Source organism: Epinephelus moara, chromosome 7 (assembly GCF_006386435.1).
Source record: "Epinephelus moara isolate mb chromosome 7, YSFRI_EMoa_1.0, whole genome shotgun sequence".
NCBI lineage: Eukaryota > Metazoa > Chordata > Actinopteri > Perciformes > Serranidae > Epinephelus > Epinephelus moara.
In genome coordinates, this window is record NC_065512.1 from 16,795,474 (window position 1) to 16,817,150 (window position 21,677).

General features: G+C 41.6%; 1 protein-coding gene across 1 annotated transcript in view; it reads left to right on the plus strand.

Moving 5' to 3' along the window:
• Nucleotides 1–21,602, plus strand: part of mgat4a (alpha-1,3-mannosyl-glycoprotein 4-beta-N-acetylglucosaminyltransferase A) — a 49,962-nt gene extending 28,360 nt beyond the window's left edge. Inside the window, exons 4-16 of the mRNA XM_050048312.1 lie at nt 6,530–6,663; nt 6,764–6,810; nt 6,894–7,007; nt 8,953–9,028; nt 9,698–9,812; nt 11,414–11,544; nt 11,637–11,744; nt 11,837–11,911; nt 13,716–13,834; nt 16,904–16,982; nt 17,312–17,372; nt 18,854–18,966; nt 19,086–21,602. Of these exons, the coding sequence (XP_049904269.1) occupies nt 6,530–6,663; nt 6,764–6,810; nt 6,894–7,007; nt 8,953–9,028; nt 9,698–9,812; nt 11,414–11,544; nt 11,637–11,744; nt 11,837–11,911; nt 13,716–13,834; nt 16,904–16,982; nt 17,312–17,372; nt 18,854–18,966; nt 19,086–19,112 (1,199 nt within the window). The 3' untranslated portion in view covers nt 19,113–21,602. The remainder of the gene's footprint in view (nt 1–6,529; nt 6,664–6,763; nt 6,811–6,893; nt 7,008–8,952; nt 9,029–9,697; nt 9,813–11,413; nt 11,545–11,636; nt 11,745–11,836; nt 11,912–13,715; nt 13,835–16,903; nt 16,983–17,311; nt 17,373–18,853; nt 18,967–19,085) is intronic.
• The last annotated feature ends 75 nt before the right edge of the window (nt 21,603–21,677 follow it).

The window sequence follows — 21,677 nt, forward strand, 5'->3', positions numbered from 1 at the left end:
ATATTAAGAACATTAAGATTGACAACAACTGACAATTAAGATGACATTCACCAGTGGCGAATGTCATCTTAATTGTCAATAGACCTATGGCAGTCAACAAGGCGAATTTCGGCCGATACCAGTGTTCAGCTGATAAATCTCTGCATTCCTGTCTCATTGGTGAAGCTGTTTTGTGCAGTGTTAAATCGCAAACAAGCAGAGCCAACACAACAAGGAGTAATATGACTGTTTCTGCAAAGGTCCCCAGTACATTGCTGGTCGGATGATTCACCCCATATAATGGGGAGTAGGATTTATGACGGCTCTGACTGTTTTTTTTTTTTTTTACCAGGCACCTTGAGTTGGAGATTCAATTTATTGAATGAACCACTTAAGTAACAAGATCCTATAAATTTAAAATGTGAGCGACGTGACCATTTTTACAAAAATGAAAGGATTATGAATATGTTATCTACTCAGGTTGTGGATTGTCTACACACATACAAAGTGCAGCTTGGGCTTTGTGAGACCTTGAAAGCTCAAAAGTTTCAATATCGCACCCAGATTACTCAGGATGCCTCTCATCCCAGGCAGCAGCACTTCTCTTCATGAGAAAAACATAATTGGTATAATAACATGAGACCCATTGATGCCTGAATTACCCCAAATCATGACAGTCGTGCTTTTTTAAATTTCACCAAAGTAAGGTTTTAATTAATCATTAAAAAGGGCTTCTTTTTTAATAATGTCATATCAAAAGCAAACATTTATTTGGTTGTATAGATACAAACAAACAAACAAACAAACAAGGACATCAGATATCCATAAAACACAGCTTCAAACAACAACAACAAATAAAACCCCTCCTGCTTTTGAGGATAGAGCAAATAGACATTGCTTCCTTTTGTCTCTCACAAGAATACATTTTTATTATACTTCATCCATATCTTTCATATTTAATCAATAATTTTTTGAACTCTAAAGCAAGACAGTTTTATTTATAAGGCATATTTCATACTCAGGTAGTTTCAATGTGCCATACAGAGAAGTTAAAACAACACAGAACAAAAGTACAATTCAACTCAAAGCTAAAACAACACAATACAAAATTGCAATTTAAATCAAAGTTGACAACTAAATACAAAGACAAAACCGTATAATTGAAAAACAGTAAAAGAATGAGCAAAAAATATTTAAAACATTTAGCCTCCAAACATTAAACAATGGATGTACATAATCAAGGATATATATAAAATGGAGAAGATGACTTTTTTCCTGAGGTATAGAGTTGTAATATTCCTCAGAAAATAGGAGAAGTGGACTGTCGTTATTTCAGAAGACATGGACGCAGCTTCACTGTGAATATCTGGACATTAAAAGGACATTTAACACATGGACTCATGAATACCTAACTGGTTTGGGTTTTAAAATCATTTAGTCAAAAGTGTTACAGAATAATAAGGTTTTGAGTTTGGATTTAAAAACTGCAACGGTTGGGGCATTTCTCTAAAACTGATAGAACAAATAACATATTTTCTCTCTAAATCCTAGATATATATTTTCTACGGTGTTTACCATGGACTCCTACTTTGGTTATTTGTTACATTTGAAAAAAGCACATAAAAAACTTAAAACAGATTAAAGCAGGATTTTTACTTCTGCATGTAACTCTTGACCTCCTGTTTGTTTTTGTAAGCTGAAACCATTTCCCTGAGTAGAAAGGAAGCGTTTATTTACTTTAATTTCACAGATAAGAAACAATAAATTGTGAAGACAATAAAGCCTCCACAAAAATAGCATTTTAAGTCTTGTGTGATTTATTCTGGCTTCATATGAGCAGAAGAAATCTCCACTATTCGCCAGGCTAATTTATACAATGTAAAATGCCATAGGCTTGTGCTAATAACGTTAGCGTGTTGTATTTGTTTGGAAAACATGTTTAGTATGAGACAGTTGTTTTGTCAGTGAACCTTGTGAGTTGTAATGGAGCAGAATTTTGTACCGTTACCTTTGTTAAATGTTGCTGTTGTCCCTGGCTTCATATGAGTAGAGGAAAAGTCCGCTAGCTGCTGGGCTAATTTATACAATGTGAAATGTCATAGGCTTGTGCTAATAACATTAGGATGCTGTTTTTGTGGGCAAAATGTGTCCAGATAAAGACAAGTGTTTTGTCTGTGAATGCTGTGAGTTATAGTGAAGCAGATTTGTGTACTTGTGTTTGAAATTGTATATTAAGTCATGTTTAATGTGTGTTTTGGGTGTGATTTGAATCAACTAAACTTTACAGTACCTGAAAGAAACCCCGCTGCCAACTAGTGTTTTGGAGGTGTAACTGCAGAGTGACACAGACAGACCACCGCACAAGTATAAATGCTGTAGGCTAGGGCGTAGCTGGTGCTGAAGTATAAATCCCACTTAAGTCCTTAAGTCAAAGTGAGTGTTTTTGCTTGCACACATGCCTGCGTCATTATTCCCACCATAAGCAAAGATCCAGTGAGGTCAGCTTCTTTCTTATCTCAATGTTAAATCTAAATAATGTGTATGAAAATAAACATTTCCATGCTATGTTCAAGCAAATTATGAAGCTGTATTTTGCTGGACGTTATAAACACAGCCAAACACCAGCTCTGTTTCGTGCCCGGCATACCAGATCAGTCCTTTTCACAGATGTGACAGAGAAGCGGGCAGAAATGTAGATTGTTTTGCCTTTTTTATTTTTTTCCCTGAAGGACATGAAAGGATGACAGAGTGAGGCGTCCAGGCTGATCAAGGGACACGGGGAGGGGCAGTCTCGGAGTCGGTCGTGCTCGCGCCGCACTTGCATGTATTATCACTCATTCACTGTCTGCCACCCTCCCTTATTCTGTCACTCTCTGTCTCTTTTCCTTCCTCCCACATTCTCCTTTCATCCTCGACCTACTTTCTTGGTGGTGGTGGTGGGTGTCGCTATACGACACGGAGCTTAGTGCGAGAAACACAAAGCAAAACTGGGACAGATTCTCCACGCTGCACAGATCGCTCTGCACCCTTTCTCTAGTCCACCGTGATGCTCGCTCATTCTGCACCTCAAGTTTGTTTTGTTGAGGCCCCCCTTGTGCCCCCGCATCAGCTCAGTCAGCGTGCCACGGCTTTTAAACTCATACACACACATGCATGCATCCATTAGCCCTGATCCATGTGTTTCACGATCATTACTGTGCCTATAGGGCAAGTTGTCTGTAACCTCCAATAATACAACACTTGACCTTGTTTTCCTTTTCTCTGGGATAGTGAAACATTACAGAAACCTGCCCTCTGATTGTCACCATAGGTTTTGAATTATGTAAGTCTACCATGTATGGAGGAAACAAAAGCTAAACATGAAGAGCACACAGGCTAATAGGAAATCTCACAATGCTGTCTTGACTTATTTTCCTAAGCATAAGGAAAAAACACTGATTCGCTGTCACATAACCGGCCTGATAACTTGCTCATCTTCGCATTTGCAGTCACATCAGCAGAAGTGTGGCCTCGCTGTACGCTCTCCGCTCTCTCATTTCCTCGTGAAAGTGATCATTGTATCCAGCGAGTAAAATGAACTGGTTTTAGGCCGGCAACAGTCTGCTGTGGGTACTCTCTCAACACTAGAGAAGAGGCCGTCTGTTTAGCTGCAACCACCATCGAGCGATAAGGAGATAACAATAGTCGCTGTCTTTTCCTGTCGGCTATGTGTTGCTGTTGTCTCCCTTCAACAGCCTGTCCTCAGCTGAATGTAATATCTGTGACCTCTCTGTGCTCACAGATCATCATCAGCCTAATGTTTGCGATCAGTGGGTTTTGCTGACGTGAGACGGAAGTTGGAGCATCTTTAGCTTCTGTACTGTGAGGTATTTCCCAGTTAAACAGAATATTTGCGTGGTGTACAGTTACGATAGGGATATAAATCAAATCTTAGGTGTTGATTGGACTGCTCAAAAGTCGGCTAGCTTAGAGTTTAGTACGAGACGGAGCTTCAATGAAGTCTGCTGCTAAGCGTATTGTTAGCTCCACACACCTCCCTTATCATTAGATCAGGAGAATGACGAAGGAGAGGTGAATAAATTAAACCTGCCACATTGTTTTGGAAATGAAAGCAAATGTTTTTCCCCACTGATATCCAGACACACATCTCTTTCTCTTTCTCTCTTCATATTGCTCTGTTAGCTGCTACTACCCACAAACGATGAAGTGCGGTTTAATATAACTGGTGTCGCCAGCTAGTTGTCCTACGTCTTGTTTAATTGGATGAACTTTTGTAAATGCAGGAAGAGTCATCAAACATTTGAAACAGTTTTACCTGCTTTTATAGAAAGAGAAAAGACAGGGACTTTGATGTAAAGTGATAAATGATCAGTTACTACAGGGACACTGGATGAAAACTGGGACACTGTATTTTTCATTTCACCGGCTCGCTGAGTTGACTGACAAATCAACTGATGACAGTTTAGGTTGATTGATTAATCATTTGGTCATTTAACAAGTAAAAAACAACCAGCTTCTCACAGTGTAGGATGCTGATTTTCTTGACCATTAGCGGGCGTCGCTACAGTATATGAGTCGGATCCATCCCATGCTTCTCCGCAGCTCTTGTCCAAATATGTTCGCGTCTGGCTCCACAAAACTAAGATGGCGACAGCTGAACTTGAGACCTCAAAACAGCAGTCCACAAACCAGTTGGTGATGTCACAGTAGCTACATCCTTTATTTTTACTCTCTGGTCATTTCCCCTTTGGGGGAAAAGAAACTTGTGTCACACAAAGACAGAAACAGGAAAATGCAGAAAAGCTCTGATGGAGGCTCTGTGCCAAAACATGTAAGTATAGTTTTATTGAATTTTATTTTTTTGGAATATACTAATTTGATTTTGGGTCTAGCACTCCTCTTACTTAGAATCCCATTGTTGAAGCCCAGCTTCCTTTTTTAAGACAGTTGCAAAACATTTATTAGACATGTCCATTAAACAAACGTTAGTTTAACAAGAAATAAATGCATACAAACTTGTCAAAATTGACCATTCGTTTTTCCATATATAGTTTTAAAGTTTGAACGGTGCTCAGTGGGACGTTCAGTGCGACAGCAGCATTCATGTAATCTAGTAAACAAGCTAACAGCGCTAACGATGGATTGGAAATGTGCAACAACATTTTTGCAGACACTGTATATCAAACAAAAGTCAGACTGTCGTATTAATTATCTGTGAGCTGTTAAGTCACCACCTCCAAGCAGAAGAGAGAAGATAGTGTTATCACGGAGCCTTACATTGGAAAGTTTCTCCTCCCCTGTGCTGCCGCATCACGTCCGCAGCTGTTTGTACCAAAGAGTAGCGTCAAAGTCAAGAGTGCTTACTCTGCAGCGAAATCTGGGGACCAAAATGTCCGGTTAGGAAGCCCCTCGCTTTCATGTGAACTGAAATTGGAGGAAAACCTTAGTGTTTCTGCGCTGTAGACTGTCGCCATGTGATGTATTCGATGCTCCACATCTGGAGACATGCAGTATCTTTTGTGGACCAAACTACTCCTCGTCCTGCGTCCTTGCAAGCTTCCCAAGGTGGTCTGAGTTCGGTTCACTTCAGAGGGAAAGTGTGAAAACATTGTCAGTCAATTGAGGGTTCTTTGACTGATGATACAAATCTCTGACTTTCAAGGGGCAGCCCTATCTGTAGGATCTTTGGTTTTCTATCCCCCAAAAAGGCACGTAATCTTGACATTTTGCCATGGACCCGTATGTGCCGTTCTGGTCTGTTGGCATATGGAGCTCAGTGGCGACTGGAATGTCTAACAAGCGAGTTAAGTTGGTAAGTGCCAGCAGTTTGCAAATGCCTGGAACGCTCGTGTTTAGCAATGTACGGCTGTATCGCTGCCCATTTTCAACTACTCAAATAAAGTCATGGAAATTCGGTAAAATATTATGGAAATGTTTTGAAAATGTGTGTGTACAAATGTGTGTGAACCCTGGTAGTATTAAAGTGGCCAGACCCTCTCTGAAACTCTGTCAGTTCTGCTCTCTAGTTTGTTTTTCTTATTGCTGTTGGCTTTGGCCCGTCTGCCTTTGTTTACTTAGATGGCAGTAAAAGCTCATAAACTAATTTAGTTGTGCATTGCAGATCTCTAGATAAGGAATGATACTGAGTAAGTGCCAGCTATCATAAATATTTGTTACCTCTGTGTAAAGTCCAAACATTGTTGCCTCCACCTGGTGATTCAGTGACACTCTACGTTTAGTTGTCAATTGAAACGTATGTTTTTGAAATAAATTGCTTTACTCACATTGTGTAAGATTGTAGTTGAAAGCCAGTTTTCTTTAATGCAGCATGGTAGGCAGTGAAAATGCACTCCAAACTACCTCCATCAGTCATCCTTCCCACCGCCATCTGTCAGTCTGGGCACGCGTCTCTGTTCTTGTGGATTCGGGCCAGTGTAATTAGTCGTTGTCTAACAAGCAAAGATTATTTGGTCTTGGATCGACTCGGTTAAACCACCACATCTGCAGCCCTCGACACTTCCTGTTCTCACCTCACACTTCTTTTTCTCAGTTACCATGGTGATGGGGATCCCCACGGTGAAGCGGAAGGTGAAGTCTTATCTTTCAGAGACGCTGCGTTCGCTAATAGACAAGCTGTCACCGGAGGAGAAACTTGACTGTGTCATTATTGTCTTCGTTGGGGAGGTGAGATCTCACCTTCGTACAGAATGAGACATAGCACACACACGAATTAAAAAAATCACGTGAAGCTGTCTAATGTGTCTATCTTGGTTTGTCTCCGCAGACTGATGTGGACTACGTTCACAGCGTGGTTGCTGGCCTGGAGAAAGAGTGAGTACACCTCTGCCTCCTGACAGATGCACAGAAAGGTGGGGAACGTGTGTCACATGGTCAACATCTCCTTCCATCTTCAGGTTTTCTACAGAGCTGAGTTCAGGCTTGCTGGAGGTGATATCCCCGCCGGCTGCCTATTACCCCGACCTCACCAACCTCAAAGAGACTTTCGGAGACTCCAAAGAGAGAGTCAGGTGAGCAGCCCACACAGCCAGGACATCTGTGTTATCACGTGTCCACTGCTCCGGCATTCAGTTGAAGAAAAAAAACGCAGATAGAAATCATTATGTTAATCATGGAGAAAACAGCCCTGAGAGAACCGAAATGCGGGAGAGCTGTGATGAGGATTGCAGAAAAAGTAGAAGGATGAGTCAGGGGGAAAGTGGGAGGGAGAGAGCGAGCGGGAGCTTTTAGGTAGGCTGCCTGGGTACTTAGTATTCCACAGGCATTCCTCAAAGTCAGATCAAGGTCATCAGCAGCAGCACCCTCTATCTCTTTCTCTCTGTAGTGCTCCCTCTTATTATCCTCCGTACTTATCTTCTCTTTATAGTCGGCTAACAACTGGCTCCATTAGAAATCTGTTTATGGTGCAGTTTGTGCCAACTACTTACAGTACGTACTCTGATAATAGCCCGTAGGCCCACAGGACTGTGTGTTATGTTTGTATGTGGGTGTCTGTGAGCACAGATGCTTCTGGTGGCAATCTGAACAGTTAGTATCTTGTTCAACATGGACCGTGGGTATATTTTTAAACACTTGTTTTATACGTATGTGCATACATTCAGGTTAATGGGATAGAAAAAGCCCTATTGTATTCAAGCTGCAGCAACCACCTGGCTGAGTTTAAGCGCACGTGCAAGCATGCCCTCATATTTATGGTGTCTGTTCACCTGAGTGTTGAATGTGTGTGCGTGTGTGTGTGTGTGTCTGCCACCTTCCGCACCTGCTACCTGGAAGCATGACAAACACCTGCAGCCACGAGTCAGACTGCAACAAGGGCAGATCATTCGGATCAAACAATTAGTGTGACAGCACCGGTTTATAAATTATTCAAATGGAGTCTGTTGTTCAGTGTACCTGGGAATAACTGATTTGCACAATTCAGCTTTTTGCATGTGAAGCAGCGTGTGTCTATCCCTGAGGGTGACTTTCAGTACACAGCAAAAATGATTTTACTTTTCCAGGGCTTTTCCTGCTTTAAAATGAGGCGTAGGTGGCACCATACGTGCATGAGCACCATGCCTTCAGCTGGCGTTTTTACAAGCATCACATTTTAGGATTTTTAATAACAATAATATGATTGAAAAAATTACAATTATTAATAAATAACAGCCAAATTGTTACATGGATGGTCATTGTGGTAGGGTGTATATTGGGTATTAAATGCTTTTTTCTGTAGTAGCAGATCACATGACCTGGGTTCTCATTTATAAACATCACGCATGCACAAAACGAGGCCTGAAAGAGGCGCACGCCACTTCCCACGCAAAAAGATGCGATCTATTAAAACAGGCTTGATGGGAGAAACTTTGACCGATGATTACAAACATTTCTGAGATGGGAAATTGGCGATGCAGATGGTGAGGTGGAAGCCTGATTGTAGAAATTGTCGAATATTTTTTGGCACAAGCCATTTTTGGCTTTTGTCCTCACATACATTTTTAGTATAGATCCCACGCAGCATTGTTTTATAAATGAGACCCCTGGTGAAGCCGTGTTTGAGACTAAGAATATGACCACAAATACTGATGAACTGAGTATCTTGTGAAACAATGTTATCCCGCTGGGAAAACATTATTAACACAAACGACAGCCTGTCCTTTTTTATAATTTATTTTACTTCTATTTGAAATAATTTGCTTTTATCAGTGTATGTGGCATTGCTGTTGTCATATATTGTAACAAACTAATATGTTTTACAGATGTTTGTTTGAACTTTTGTACTGATAAGGTGGCATAATGTTAGAATCTGTATTTCCTTACATTTCACCGGTGTAGACATTATAATCACAGCACAAGATGGTGTTCAGATACAGATGTAGAGGCACGTGTAATATTAATTCTATGCAGGAAAAACCTGACTTTTAATATGTGTATGTTTTTTTAATACATGTGTTGATGATTTCTTTCTTTGCCCAGATGGCGAACCAAGCAGAATCTGGACTACTCCTTCCTCATGATGTATGCTGTGAGCAAGGGAGTTTACTACGTCCAGGTATGTCCTTGACAAATGAATAATATAAATGTTCTCATAGCAACTTGTTTGAGTGCATTTTTAAGAGGGGCTCTGTAGACATTTACTCATGTGTCAGCGTGAAAGCCTGTTACCAGGCAAACACCAGTTTCGTTTTAGTTTGGAGCATGTCACACTAAATTAAAACATGCCGAGCACTTGAAGCAAATGCGTGTCGTTGCAGTCATTCATCAGAGCCAGTGTTGTTTTCATCAGACCGGAGCCAGTTTCACTTATTCTGAGCCTAATCCTCTTAGACTTCTACAGCTCTTATCTGTCCTCTTGGCGAAACTAGGCGTCCAATTTGGGAATGTTTATATAAACGTTTACTCTGAGCAGATTTGAAGTGCTAACGCCAGCCATTCATGGTTTCGTTTCACTGTGTTGTTAATCTCCTATCTTTCTGTCTCATGCATGGAGTATGTCATTTCCATTCTGTGCTCTCACCTGGAGGGAAGAGGTATTACCTGTCTGCTGCTTCTCTAGTTTAGTGTAGCGACTCAGAAGTTTCCCTTAGCTCATTTCAGAGTGTTGTCCTTGAGTGAAAGTAGAGGAGTCTCCCTGCTGCCTCTCATCCTCTCCATCAACAATGATCCCAGACTCTTAGAGTGGTTTCTCCTGTCTCACATTTTCTTCTTCCTGTCCCTGCAGCTGGAGGACGACATTGTGGCCAAGCCCAACTACTTTGCCACAATGAAGAACTTTGCCCTGCAGCTCTCGTCAGAGGACTGGATGATCCTGGAGTTCTCTCAGCTGGGCTTCATTGGTACAGTCTATTAAGCACTTGATCAATACTTGGCATGCACCGGGGCTTTGTCAATTGAAGCATGATCTGCAAAGCAATGACATTCCTGCCTAAATTGTTAACTCATTATGTGAACTTGAATTAAGTTTTTCAAAACAACTTGTTGGACTTGTGGGATTTATGATAAACAGTCACATGCATCATGGATTTGGAGCCGCAGGCGAAGGAAAGATGGAAATTATATTGATTACCATAGAAACTGGGTCACTGGAAAGGACAGTGATTTCCAAGGTTTCCATGCATCTTTGAAATCCTTGAAAGTGTGAATTTGAGTGAACAAAATCAAGGTAAAGGTTTTGAAAATAGACATAAAAAGACATGGCTTATTGAAAGTACTTGAATTTATATATTTTGTGCAAGAATATAAGTTGATGTTTTGATTTAAGATTTTTTTTTGTTACTGTCGAACAGTGTAACAGAACAATTGAGAAGTGTACACCATTGACTTGGTTTGGATGCACAAAGTTTTCCAATATTCCTACAAAGCTAACGGTGCAAACGGTGGTAAAAACCTCAATTGAGATGCATAGTATAAATGTGCTGTATACATGTCCAAAGAATGCTCCTAAAACCTGAAAAATATCAGCATATGCTACATGCTACATTCGGGAGAAGTCCTAATACTGAATATCCAAACAGAATATGACATTATATCAAATTTATTTTCATAGTCTGAATGAAAGAGAAATAATAGTGTGCATGGAAAGTAGTCACTGAATGTGTATAAAGTTGGACGACATGACAGCAGCTCCCCAAAACTGAATGGCTGGATGCAATTCAGGTCATAAACCCAGTCCCCTCCATGTTAGCGGATGGGAAACGGGCCAAAATAAAAGATCAAAGTACACACTGAAAAACTTTTTTTTCAAAGGTGGTCTCTGTCATTTAAGGTAACTTGTATCATGCTGGTGTTTGCTCAAGTGTTCATTGTCCTGATGATAGGTTTAATAAGTTACTTAATGCTATAAATACTGGGTATGACGTCATGATTGTCAGCTGTGTGTGTCAGTCAGTGTGCTCCTCATCAATGGCTTAGACTCTGGCTCCAAAAATGCAACATGGCAGTGCTTGTGTCCGGGATATTTTGGCTTCATTTTTGTACAGTGGGAGGAAGCAGAGATATGTTGTCCATCTTTATATAGTCTATGTTTCACACATTCAAGCCTCAGTCATGTTTATTGTCTGTGAGCTTGTGTAACGCCTGCTACTTCTCATTAAAAAAATTCATAGTGTTGGAGGGGTAATTAATCTAATCCCTGTCTCAAACTATGCTGTATTGGGTCCTTAAATTTTAGAGAATTGGGCCCAGAAAGTCCTTTAATTTGATGTTTAAGAAGGTGTGGGAACCCTGGATTTGGCAGGGAGAAGCTAATCCACATTAAGCACATCACTATGATATGTTAATAAGCAGTGGGTTTATTTTTAGTCTAAGTGAAACTGTCTTTTCTTGTTTTGTTTTTGTTCATTTAATGCTTAAATCATTTTGTTGTTAATGATGCTGAATGCTTCTGTACAGGATTAATGAACACCTATAAACCTCGGTTATTCTCTCATACCTTTAGGAAAAATGTTCCAGGCTCCAGACCTGAACCTCATCGTTGAGTTCATCTTCATGTTCTACAAGGAGAAGCCCATCGACTGGCTGCTGGACCATATTCTCTGGGTCAAAGTCTGCAATCCGGAGAAAGATGCGGTATGCACTGTGATGACTGTGCTAATATGATGAGTGTCATTTTCTGGAGAATGGGTCTCATCATCATTCCTCCCTTTTTTGTCTATTTAAAGAAACACTGCGAGCGGCAGAAGTCCAGCCTACGTGTGCGGTTCAGACCCTCCCTGTTTCAACACGTAGGACTCCATTCTTCTCTTGCTGGAAAGATCCAAAAGCTCACAGTGAGTCATTCGCCCTGACAGTCACTTATTTGTAACAGTAGAGGCTACTTCCTGTGTAGAAATGTTGGTTTCCCCCCTCTGTCTGTTTGCAGGACAAGGACTTCCTGAAGCCACTGCTCCACAAGATGCATGTCAACCCCCCGGCTGAGGTTTCCACTTCTGTGAAGGTATCGTGACAGGGCTCCACTGATATATATCTGAAACTTTAATTTGTGGTTATCTGTACTTAAGTTCATAAGAATAACTATTAAAAAACAATAATTACAGTGAGTATTGCAGACTGCAACCACCTGAAAGTTTTCCTGATCTAATTTCCTTCGGTGTTCATTGTTCAGGAGGATTTTACCAGGAGCCAAATTATCCACAGAGGTCTCTTCCTCTCCAAAACAAACAGACTAGGTGATTAAAACGGGCAAAAAACACTGAAGAAAGCAATTTCCCCTCACAAATCAGTGTTATTCAAATGCTGTTTTGCATGTCAGAGACAGGCCGCTAGCTCAGCACCTGCTAATGTGTGCTCACTTTCTCTCTGATAACTTAAGATCTAAATGTTCAGGAGGATTTTACCAGAAGCCAAATTATCTGCAAAGGTCTCTTCCTCTCCTAAACAAACAGACCTGGTGATTTAAACCAGTTCAAACACTGAATAATGCAGTGTTTTTCTGAAGCTGCCATCACAGTGGGGCTGCTAATTATGGCGGCCAATGCGAAAACGAGAATGGCCTAGGGCTGCCCCCTAATAGTCAAGCAAATGTTAGTCGACCAGAAAGGTCATTAGTTGGCAAGATTTCATTGGTCGCTTAGTCACAGTAAAAAACAAACAAAAACAAACATGAAACTTGTAGGAGCTGTGTCTTGTCTAAACAAATCAAAACCTGTATAACTGGACCATGTGGACATTTAATTTGAAAGGACAGACACAGGAAGAGGCCACGCTCAGCAGTCAGACAGGAGTCACGTTACAAACCAATAACAGCCGACAGAGATCTTTCCCTTCTTCCGTAAATATTCAGTCTGATAAATACGGAAAAGTTGATCATGTTAGTGCAGGGCTACCCAGAGCTTTACATCTGTGCTCTTTAAAGCTGGCACAGGAAAGGCACAAGAGTAGCACCTAGCGCCCGACCTCACGTTTTCCAGGTGACTAAAAATGCAGCATGCGTTCGACCTCTAATTTCCAGGGCTGGTACCTGCGGTTACTCCACAGGCTAGTTACTGACATGTCGGGCAGGAAATCCAAAGTGTGGGATCATTTTGAGAAGGTGAAGGACGAACCCAAGGTGATATGTAAACTCATCTTCATTGGTCGACTACAAACATGACGTATCATCTGAAACATGGAAGTAGCTACATGCCCATTAGCCCACAGCGTCATCAACAGGCGGCTCGCTCAGTGTGTGACGTGCACTTGTAGATAAAATATAGGCCTATATTAATGAAGGTTCATTAGTACGGTTTTGTATTTCTCTGTAATGTAGCACAGTGTTAACAATGTTACTGATACTATTCTTTCTCACACCTTCAACTCAAACCACCAAAATATATCATTTAATAATTATATTAATATTGTAAACAGGTGGGAGACTAGTCGACTAATGGACCTAAATGACGACTATTGGTTGACTAGGAAATTCTTAGTCGGGGGCAGCCCTAGAATGGTTAGTGTTTGGGTTGTCTGTTCTGAGCTACTCTAGCAACATGGCGGTGCAACATGGCAGACTCTGTGGAAGAGGATCTGCTCTCTATGTAGATATAAACAGCTCATTCTGCGGTAACGAAAACACGATTCTTCAATGAACGATTCTTTTTTTTTTAGGGTGATTATACACTAAAGAAAGCATACTTATTATATTCTATAATATTTCTGCTAATATAACCCCCTAAATCCTACACACTGGACCTTTAATTTAATGTTTCCCAACCGTATAGAGTGATAAAGGTGGAACTAAACATGAGTATTGTGTCACACAGGTATATCAGGGTCACACGCTTGAGAAGACGTACCTGGGAGAGGACTTCTTCTGGGCCATCACGCCTACTGCAGGAGACTACATCCTCTTCAAATTTGACCGACCTGTTAGCATAGAGAAGTACGTATGAAGGGCTTTAACTGTCTGTGATGTGTTTGTGTATCGGTTGCATTCAGATGATATGATGAGCATGCATATATTGTCATTGTGAACACAGGATTTAATTTCATACAGGCACATGCAAAGATCTGTCTTTCCTCTTATTTTCTGCTGCCCTTCAGTGATGCAGGTTTAGCTTCAGTGTGTGTGCTGTGTGTGCGCGCTGTGTGTCTCTTCAGGGATCAGGCCGAGCTAATGAGAGTGCTCTAAAATAAGCATTCTCGGGCCAGCCTCCTACTCTCTGTGGAGCCGCGGCAGAGAGGGAGCAAGACAGTGAATATAAAGAGAGCTGATAGCGAAACTGACGGCTCGGATCAGAGCAGACCTGGAAGAAATGTTAATATTTGGTCATGTGGAGATTCGTTGTACAATGATGAATGTATCCACCGCTCTTTGCAAAGATAATGTTAGGATGGCGAGACGAGCGTCTGTGAGAAACTGTCAGTCACTCAGCGATTAAGTGGCAGCGAGTGGGAAAGGGGCCATCTAGAGTTCCACTGTCTGACTCTGGAGTGTCTTGTCTACTTTGGATGACATCAATTACACCGACTCAGACTCTTTTTGATTAAACAACATCTCATCAGCAGTTGTTCGAGAGACACAGCATGCTCTATGGTTTGTCACAGCCTCTGTCTCCTCCTCTCCAGCTGCTAAGCATTTAAATACAAGTAAATACCATGCACCTGCAAACAACCTTTTTACCACAGTCATGAAATTCCGAGTATTGTGAAATTGTGAAGTTTCCCAGGCCTGGAAATGGTTTGGAATTAACAGAATGTTTTAGGTAAGATTTGAATATACATGGTTTAGAATACGTTCAGAAGGCACCCAGCAGCACAGCAGGCAGAGCAGGTGACACATGTACAAAGGCACCGTCCTTTGCTGCATGTCGTCCCCGCCCTCTCCCCCCTTCACACCTGCCCTGTCCTGTCTAATAAAGGCATGAACGCCAAAAAAATAATCTTAAAAAAAAGAAAGAAGGAAGAAGAAATCCCTAAACATGTCTTTTAACGTTAAGCAAAATGTGTTCCTTGTATTACTCATTTAAAATTTAGTGTTGTGTGCGTGTGACTGTTGAACGTTACTAGCATTACATGATAGACCAGATTGGCGTCGTGTCATCACAGAGGCTGCGCCTGCCGGCAAGAAACACACCTTCACATAAAGAGAGAAACAGGAAATACCGAAAAGTTTTTGGGTAGCGGTTCAACCAAGGCTTTCCACTCTGTGAGTTGAGGCACATAAGATTTGTGAATATTCACTGTCGGTGTGGTAAATTGCTAAATAATGCTGGTGACAGTTGTCATAATGTGGACATCTGCACATGTTTAGATGTGTGTTGTGTCAGTGGGTATGTTTACATGGACTCTAATATTCCCCCATTACTCTGAATATGACTATATTCTGAATTTGATACAGGTCATGGCAACATCATATTCTGTTTCTGGATGAAGCATTTTTTGATTTAGACATGTGGGATTATTTAGCTTTCAGCAGCATTCTGTGAACTTGTATTCAGTGCATTCAGAATACATGTCGCATTTGGGGTTTTCACCGCAGTTTGACACGCTACCTCTTGTCCGTTTACAGTGCGTTGTCATGGATACACTGTTCACAAACCAACTCACCAACAGTTTGCGAGGCTGTGGGGTAGAGATGCATGCCCAAATGAAAAGCCCACATTTCTGGTCTGAGGGAGAAACACACCTACTTTGAAACATTATGAAAGGCTTGGACATCGGCAGGTTTTTACATATATGCAAATACCACAACACTGACCTTGTCCAGAAGGTAGTTTAAGGAATCAAAGAGGGAGGCTTTGTTCTCACTGTCCAACAAGTCCACTACCAGTAAGAAGACCTTACAAAATCCTATCTGTTGCAAAGAAGCAAAATGACAAGTGGCTTTCTTTTCTATATTCTGACATGATAAACGACATGTAAGGGCATGTTAATCAGAGTATGCATGGCTGCAAGTAAACTGGAGCATTAGTGTAATATTAGTTTTCATTAGCCATGTATAAACACCTCAGTAGGAATATTGTCTTTTTGGTATAAGGACAAAAAATAGAACATTTTTGTGGAAGCAACTTGAGGAAGCCTGAAGGGAGATGGAGGCAATCAGCCTCAACTTATTAAAGTAACACGGATGCTCAGGTTCAGGCAAGGTTGCAAGACAATTATTACATATTAATAAGACAAAGTTTGTTTAACATAAATAAATGCATGTAAACTTGTCAAAGTTATAATCCAAACACAGGTCAAATTACATTGACATCTACAGGATCATCAGTTTTCTATCCCTCAAAGTGGGTTGTGGCATTTACATTTTGCAAAGCCGGTCTGGTCTATTTACATATTCAGCTAGTTGTTGGCAGGAGCTTAAAACAGGCCGAACAAAACTTAGCAAGCCCTAACAGGTTGTTTATCTGCAAATTTGCATATGGCTGTATCGCTCTATAGGCCTGTCTATTTTAAACTGCTCACATCAAGTCATGGAAATGGGGTAAAATATTATAAAAAAGTTATGGAAAAGTTTTGCAAAGTCACTGGTAAAAGTGTGTGAACCCAGGATGAAGTAAGGGAAGCATGATCGTTTATTTCTTTGAATCTCGCCAACCTTGAACCCCAAATCCAAAGTGAAGCTCATATTCCACACCGTGCTGTGTGAATTCCAATCACCCTCCAGCTGCTCTGAAATCTACTGAGATTCCTCAGCTGGCTAAAAAGGCAGAAATACTGGAAATTTTAATGTTTAAAACCTGCAGCTACAACCTGAATATGAGATCTAAGAGGCATAGGCTTTGAAAATATATCCTTCTGAGAGTTAACCCCCAGTGACACAATGGGTGAACATACTTTTTTATACCCAGTGTTTTATGTCATGAGCATAACTTGCCTAACTAACCTACTGTCCACAAGTGACTTGATGGACCGTGTATCTGCGTGGCAGCTGCCATGAGGGGAGAAGTGCTACAATGCTAACCATGATTATATAAATATTGAAATGAATGCCTGATTTGATTGGCAGGTTCCTGTTTCGCAGCGGTAACCAAGAGCACCCAGGGGACAAGATCGAGAACACCACAGTGGAAATACTGCCTGTTTCGGTAGGGAAACACACACACGCACGCACACACACACACACACACAGAGTCTGTCAACCGTCTGTGGTGTGCTGTGCAAACGGTTTTGATTAGATTACATTGAGTGGCTGCTCTTTGGGACGTAGCATATTGATTATTGACAGGAATGTGAGCGTGACAGAATCGTTTGCTCTGCCAGAGGCGATACATTCTCACGTTGTGATTCACACTCCCAGTGCAAGCGCAGATGCTAGCATCTGTTTAAGTGCTGCTCAAATGAGAAATCATTAGCATTTTCATTTGTGTCTCATATTTCACCCGACCGTCCATCTCTCACTGTGTTCATGTGTTAGGAGCCTGGACTGCCGACCAAAGAGAAGTACAAACGGACTGAAGACCGCTTTTACAGGATTGGTAAGTGGAGTTGATGCCTAATGTGTGTGTGTGTTTGTGTGTCTGTGTGCGTGTGCGTGTGCGTGTGTGCATACAAACACACTGAAACATCGTGATCAGATTACACACTCACAGTGATGGTGCCTACAGTAACAGTGTACAAAGTGTGTGTAATGTTCTCAGTTACAGCCTTCTTTTCTATTTATACCATTCAGTTTTCATCTGAAGTTTTCTGCTTGTCCTGCAGCCATTTTCCCCTTTTTATTCTGCTGCTGAATTTTCCTAATTAGCTTTTTTTGTTACATTTTCTTTGTAGATGTAATTTCTTTAAGGTCTAGTGTGTAGGATTTTGCGACATCTAGCAGCTGAGTTTGCACATTGCAACCAACTTAAACTTCCTCCATGAGCCTAGCGTGTAGGAGAACTACAGTGGCCGACACAAAAATGCAAAATGCAAATGGCCCTATATAGAGCCTGTATTTACTTTGTCCATGTTGGCTACTGTAGAAACATGGTAGAGCCTGTGGAAGAGGACCTACTCCGTATGTAGATATAAACGACTCATTTTAAGGTGACGAAAACACACTGAATCTTATTTTCTGGTGAATCCAATCTTAAGAAAACAAACCTGTTATATTCCATCCATCTATTTTCATCCGCTTATCCGGGCCGGGATGAGGGGGCAGCAGGCCGAACAAAGCACCCCGGACGTCCCTCTCCCCAGCAACGCTTTCCAGCTCCTCCTGGGGCCAAGATGTTCCCAGGCCAGATGAGATATATAATCCCTCCAGTGTGTTCTGGGTCTGCCCCGGGGCCTCCTACCAGTGGGATGTGCCTAGAACACCTTTAACAGGAGGCGCCCAGGAGGATCCTGATCAGATGCCTGAACCACCTCAACTGCCCCCTTTCGTCGCGAAGGAGCAGCGGCTCCACTCCGAGCTCCCTCCGGATGTCCAAGCTCCTCACCCTATCTCTAAGGCTGAGCCCAGCCACCCTACAGAGGAAACTCGGCCACTTGTATCCATGATCTCATTCTTTCGGTCACTACCCAGAGCTCATGACCATAGGTGAGGGTTGGGACGTAGATGGACCATTAAAACGAAAGCTTTGCCTTCTGGCTCAGCTCCCTCTTCACCACAATGGATGACTGCCGATCCATCTCATGCTCCATTCAGTCCTCACTTGTGAGCAAGACCCCGAGATACTTTGAACTCCCTCACTTGAGGCAGTAACTCTCTCCCAACCCGATATTATATTCCATTTCTGCCAGTACATCTCCCTAAACTACACACTGGACCTTTAAAAATAAACAAAAAATGATAAAGGCCTTGAGCTGTAACATGATGGTTGAATAAAGTTCAAATTCTTTCAGTGAGTCAGTTGATGTTGATGTTTTTTCTCCCTTCAGCACCTGTGACTTGTTAATTATTGGCAGTGCACTCCCTATAGATAAGGTTCAAAGTGCTTCATATATGCTTGTGTGTGTGTGTGCTTCAACACAGGTCAGTTTGAGAAGGGTGTGGCAGAGGGAGCTGTGGACCCTGCCTTCAATCCTATCATGGCACTTCGACTTACTGTTCTCAAAGACTCAGCAGTGTGGGCCATCCTCAGTGAAGTAAGCCAGTCACACACCACGACTGTCCAATCAAATGATAGAGACAACTTGCTGCGGACACATGCGGCCTCATTTTTTATCATCAATAACACAAGTGATGCTCTGCTCTCCTCCTGCAGATCCATATAAAGAGGATAGCCGGCTGACTGCTCTGGAGCGGGCACATGAATCATGGCCCCTGGGGGACCAAATCTCCTAGACTGCTTACGCAGGGCCTCTGGCACCTAGCAACCAGCAGTGAAGTCATTAGAGCCCACTAGAGTTGCTCGTCTGAGCTTGTCCGAGGAACGCCACCTCTCTGTCCCCCGCTCTTTCCCTAATGTACTTTGTTTTGCTTCTCATCGATCGATTTCTCCATTTCTTTCTGCATCCCTCCCCTCACTCTTGTGCTCTTAATTCATTTGTGAGAATGTGAATACTACTGTCCTAAAGAACAACAGCGGAGTGTGTGAAGACATCCGTTCCCAGCTCTGGCTCTCAAAGTGACTGTGTTTGCTCAGCAGCTTTGAACCCAATCAGAAACCGCTCGGACGAAGGAGGACAAATCATCACATCTGGGGGAGAACCAGTCACCTGGCCACTGGTGTAGATGCTGCCAAATCCTCCTCTGTTACTCAATGCTGCCACCTTCGGGCACGCTGGGGCATTGCACTGTCACTAGCGCCTCAGCAGAAGCCCACGATGATCAAGAATGTTGTCATCACTAGTGGCCAGTTGCCCTCGTTCTCGACAGAGATGACGGAGCTCTAGATCAACACCAGCCCAAGCAACAATGTTTCCCTCAGTCCCAGAGTATTGTCAGCCACTCTCGAATACTCCACTCCTCCTGAAACACAAACTCAGGATGAGCTTCCAAAATCCTGCCTGTAGCCAGTCAGTGACAACGTTGACCATACTGTAGGCCAGATTTCGTGGTAACTACCCCAATCCATCAAGAAAATAAGTACCATGACACCATATCTATCTCACCTCGTGTCTGACAGGCCGTGTATGACCTCAGTGTCCATTTATAGTAAACCAATCAGACATTGCCTTGGCATCATTTTCCCGAAGGAATATATTGTTATATTGATATATTATTACAGCTATGACGATCTATGAAGGTGACTTAATTTATTTGAAATAAATCTTTAATTTGTACAAGAGGTAAAATATATTTTTATTCTATTAAGAGATGTTTATGGTAGTTCAGAGTCTGTTTTATTTGTGTACTGTTTTGTTTTTCTAAATTGCTATTGTACATTTTCTGTTCGTTTTTACAGCTGCTCGTGAAGTTGGTGTGAGCAGCTTGGTTCAGTCTGTACCGGTTTCTTTTCACTTGAAACGTTATAACTAAAACTATTAATTTACTTCTTACAAACTGAATGGTAGGAGAGTTGTGAATAGATTCTGTTGACGTAGTTGTGGGTCAAAATTGGAGAAATTGTGCCTTATATCCAGGTCCCTTGAAATTGTCTCAGCAACATTATTCCAATCTCTCACTCTTGCCTACACTTTGATTGCTGGATAAACTAACATTTTTAAAATGACACACACAGTCCAATTAGTGATTGGATGTTTAGAACAATATCTGTGTAGATTGGTAAAAGAAGAGAGACGGGGGATTTGTACCAGGTTACCATCTGAAAACAGCGTGATTTGCACTGCTTTTTCACTATTTTTTTTGTTACCATCACACCCTTCACCATTGTACTTAAATTTCCCATCTTCCCACGCTAGATGCTCATTTTCACTGACTCCTCCAAATCTACGTAATGATCCATTTTGTCCAAGTATCTGTTTTCCCACTGGACAGAATATTATGACTACTGATCACTGCAGAGTGCGCCTTTTGTTGTATGATTTGGCTGAGGTTGTGTAGTACTTTCACTGATTGTAAATATATATATAAAAAAAAAAAAGCAATGAACATTATCTCTTTCTTTCCCTCACTCTTTCTATCTGTCCTGCCTCATTTAATAGTTTGTTAAAATTCACTTGACATGTTTTGAGTTTGTGTGTGTGGCCAATGTTCTGAGTGGAAGCTATTTTTGATTCACTCATTTTACATCTTGGTGGTTTAGTCACGGGGGTAGTGAAGTGCCTTTTGGTGGAATTGACATGAAGATGGGGCATTTTGCTAATCTTGTTGAAGTGCATGGTTATTATTTGTAATTTATAAACAGTGTATTTGGTCAGAGCAGGCTCCTCCACCCCCTGATCAAACCATCTCGCTAAAGCTGTACTCGAGAAAGATGAAGTAGCTTGTTCGTCGCCTGTTCATCAGATTATTATTTTTGTTATTGGGAGAAGATGAGAGGAGGTCACTTAAATGGTGGGACATGTTTTGAGAGGAGAAAGACACGTTCAGTACTGCTAACAGGATTTGCTTCTCCCTGTTGTCCTGGATCCACATACAAACAGAAACTGAATGCATGTAGACAGCATGAACAGGTCATGTGATCCCTCTGATCCCCCTACTGTATTTGTGGAAAGTGGACTGGAGACCAAAAAAAGAAAAGAAAAAGGAACTCTTTCCTTAATCGACAACCCCTATACACCCATCAGTTCATGTGCCTTCATCATGTACATGTGTATGCCTGCCTCTGATGTTTTTGACATCATTTTTCATGGACATCTTTGAAATAAACTATAAAGTTGGTAGAATTCATGGCCATTTTTCTGTGTTGTGATTTTGTTCTTCCTGTGTCACTCATGCCATCTGCATCACC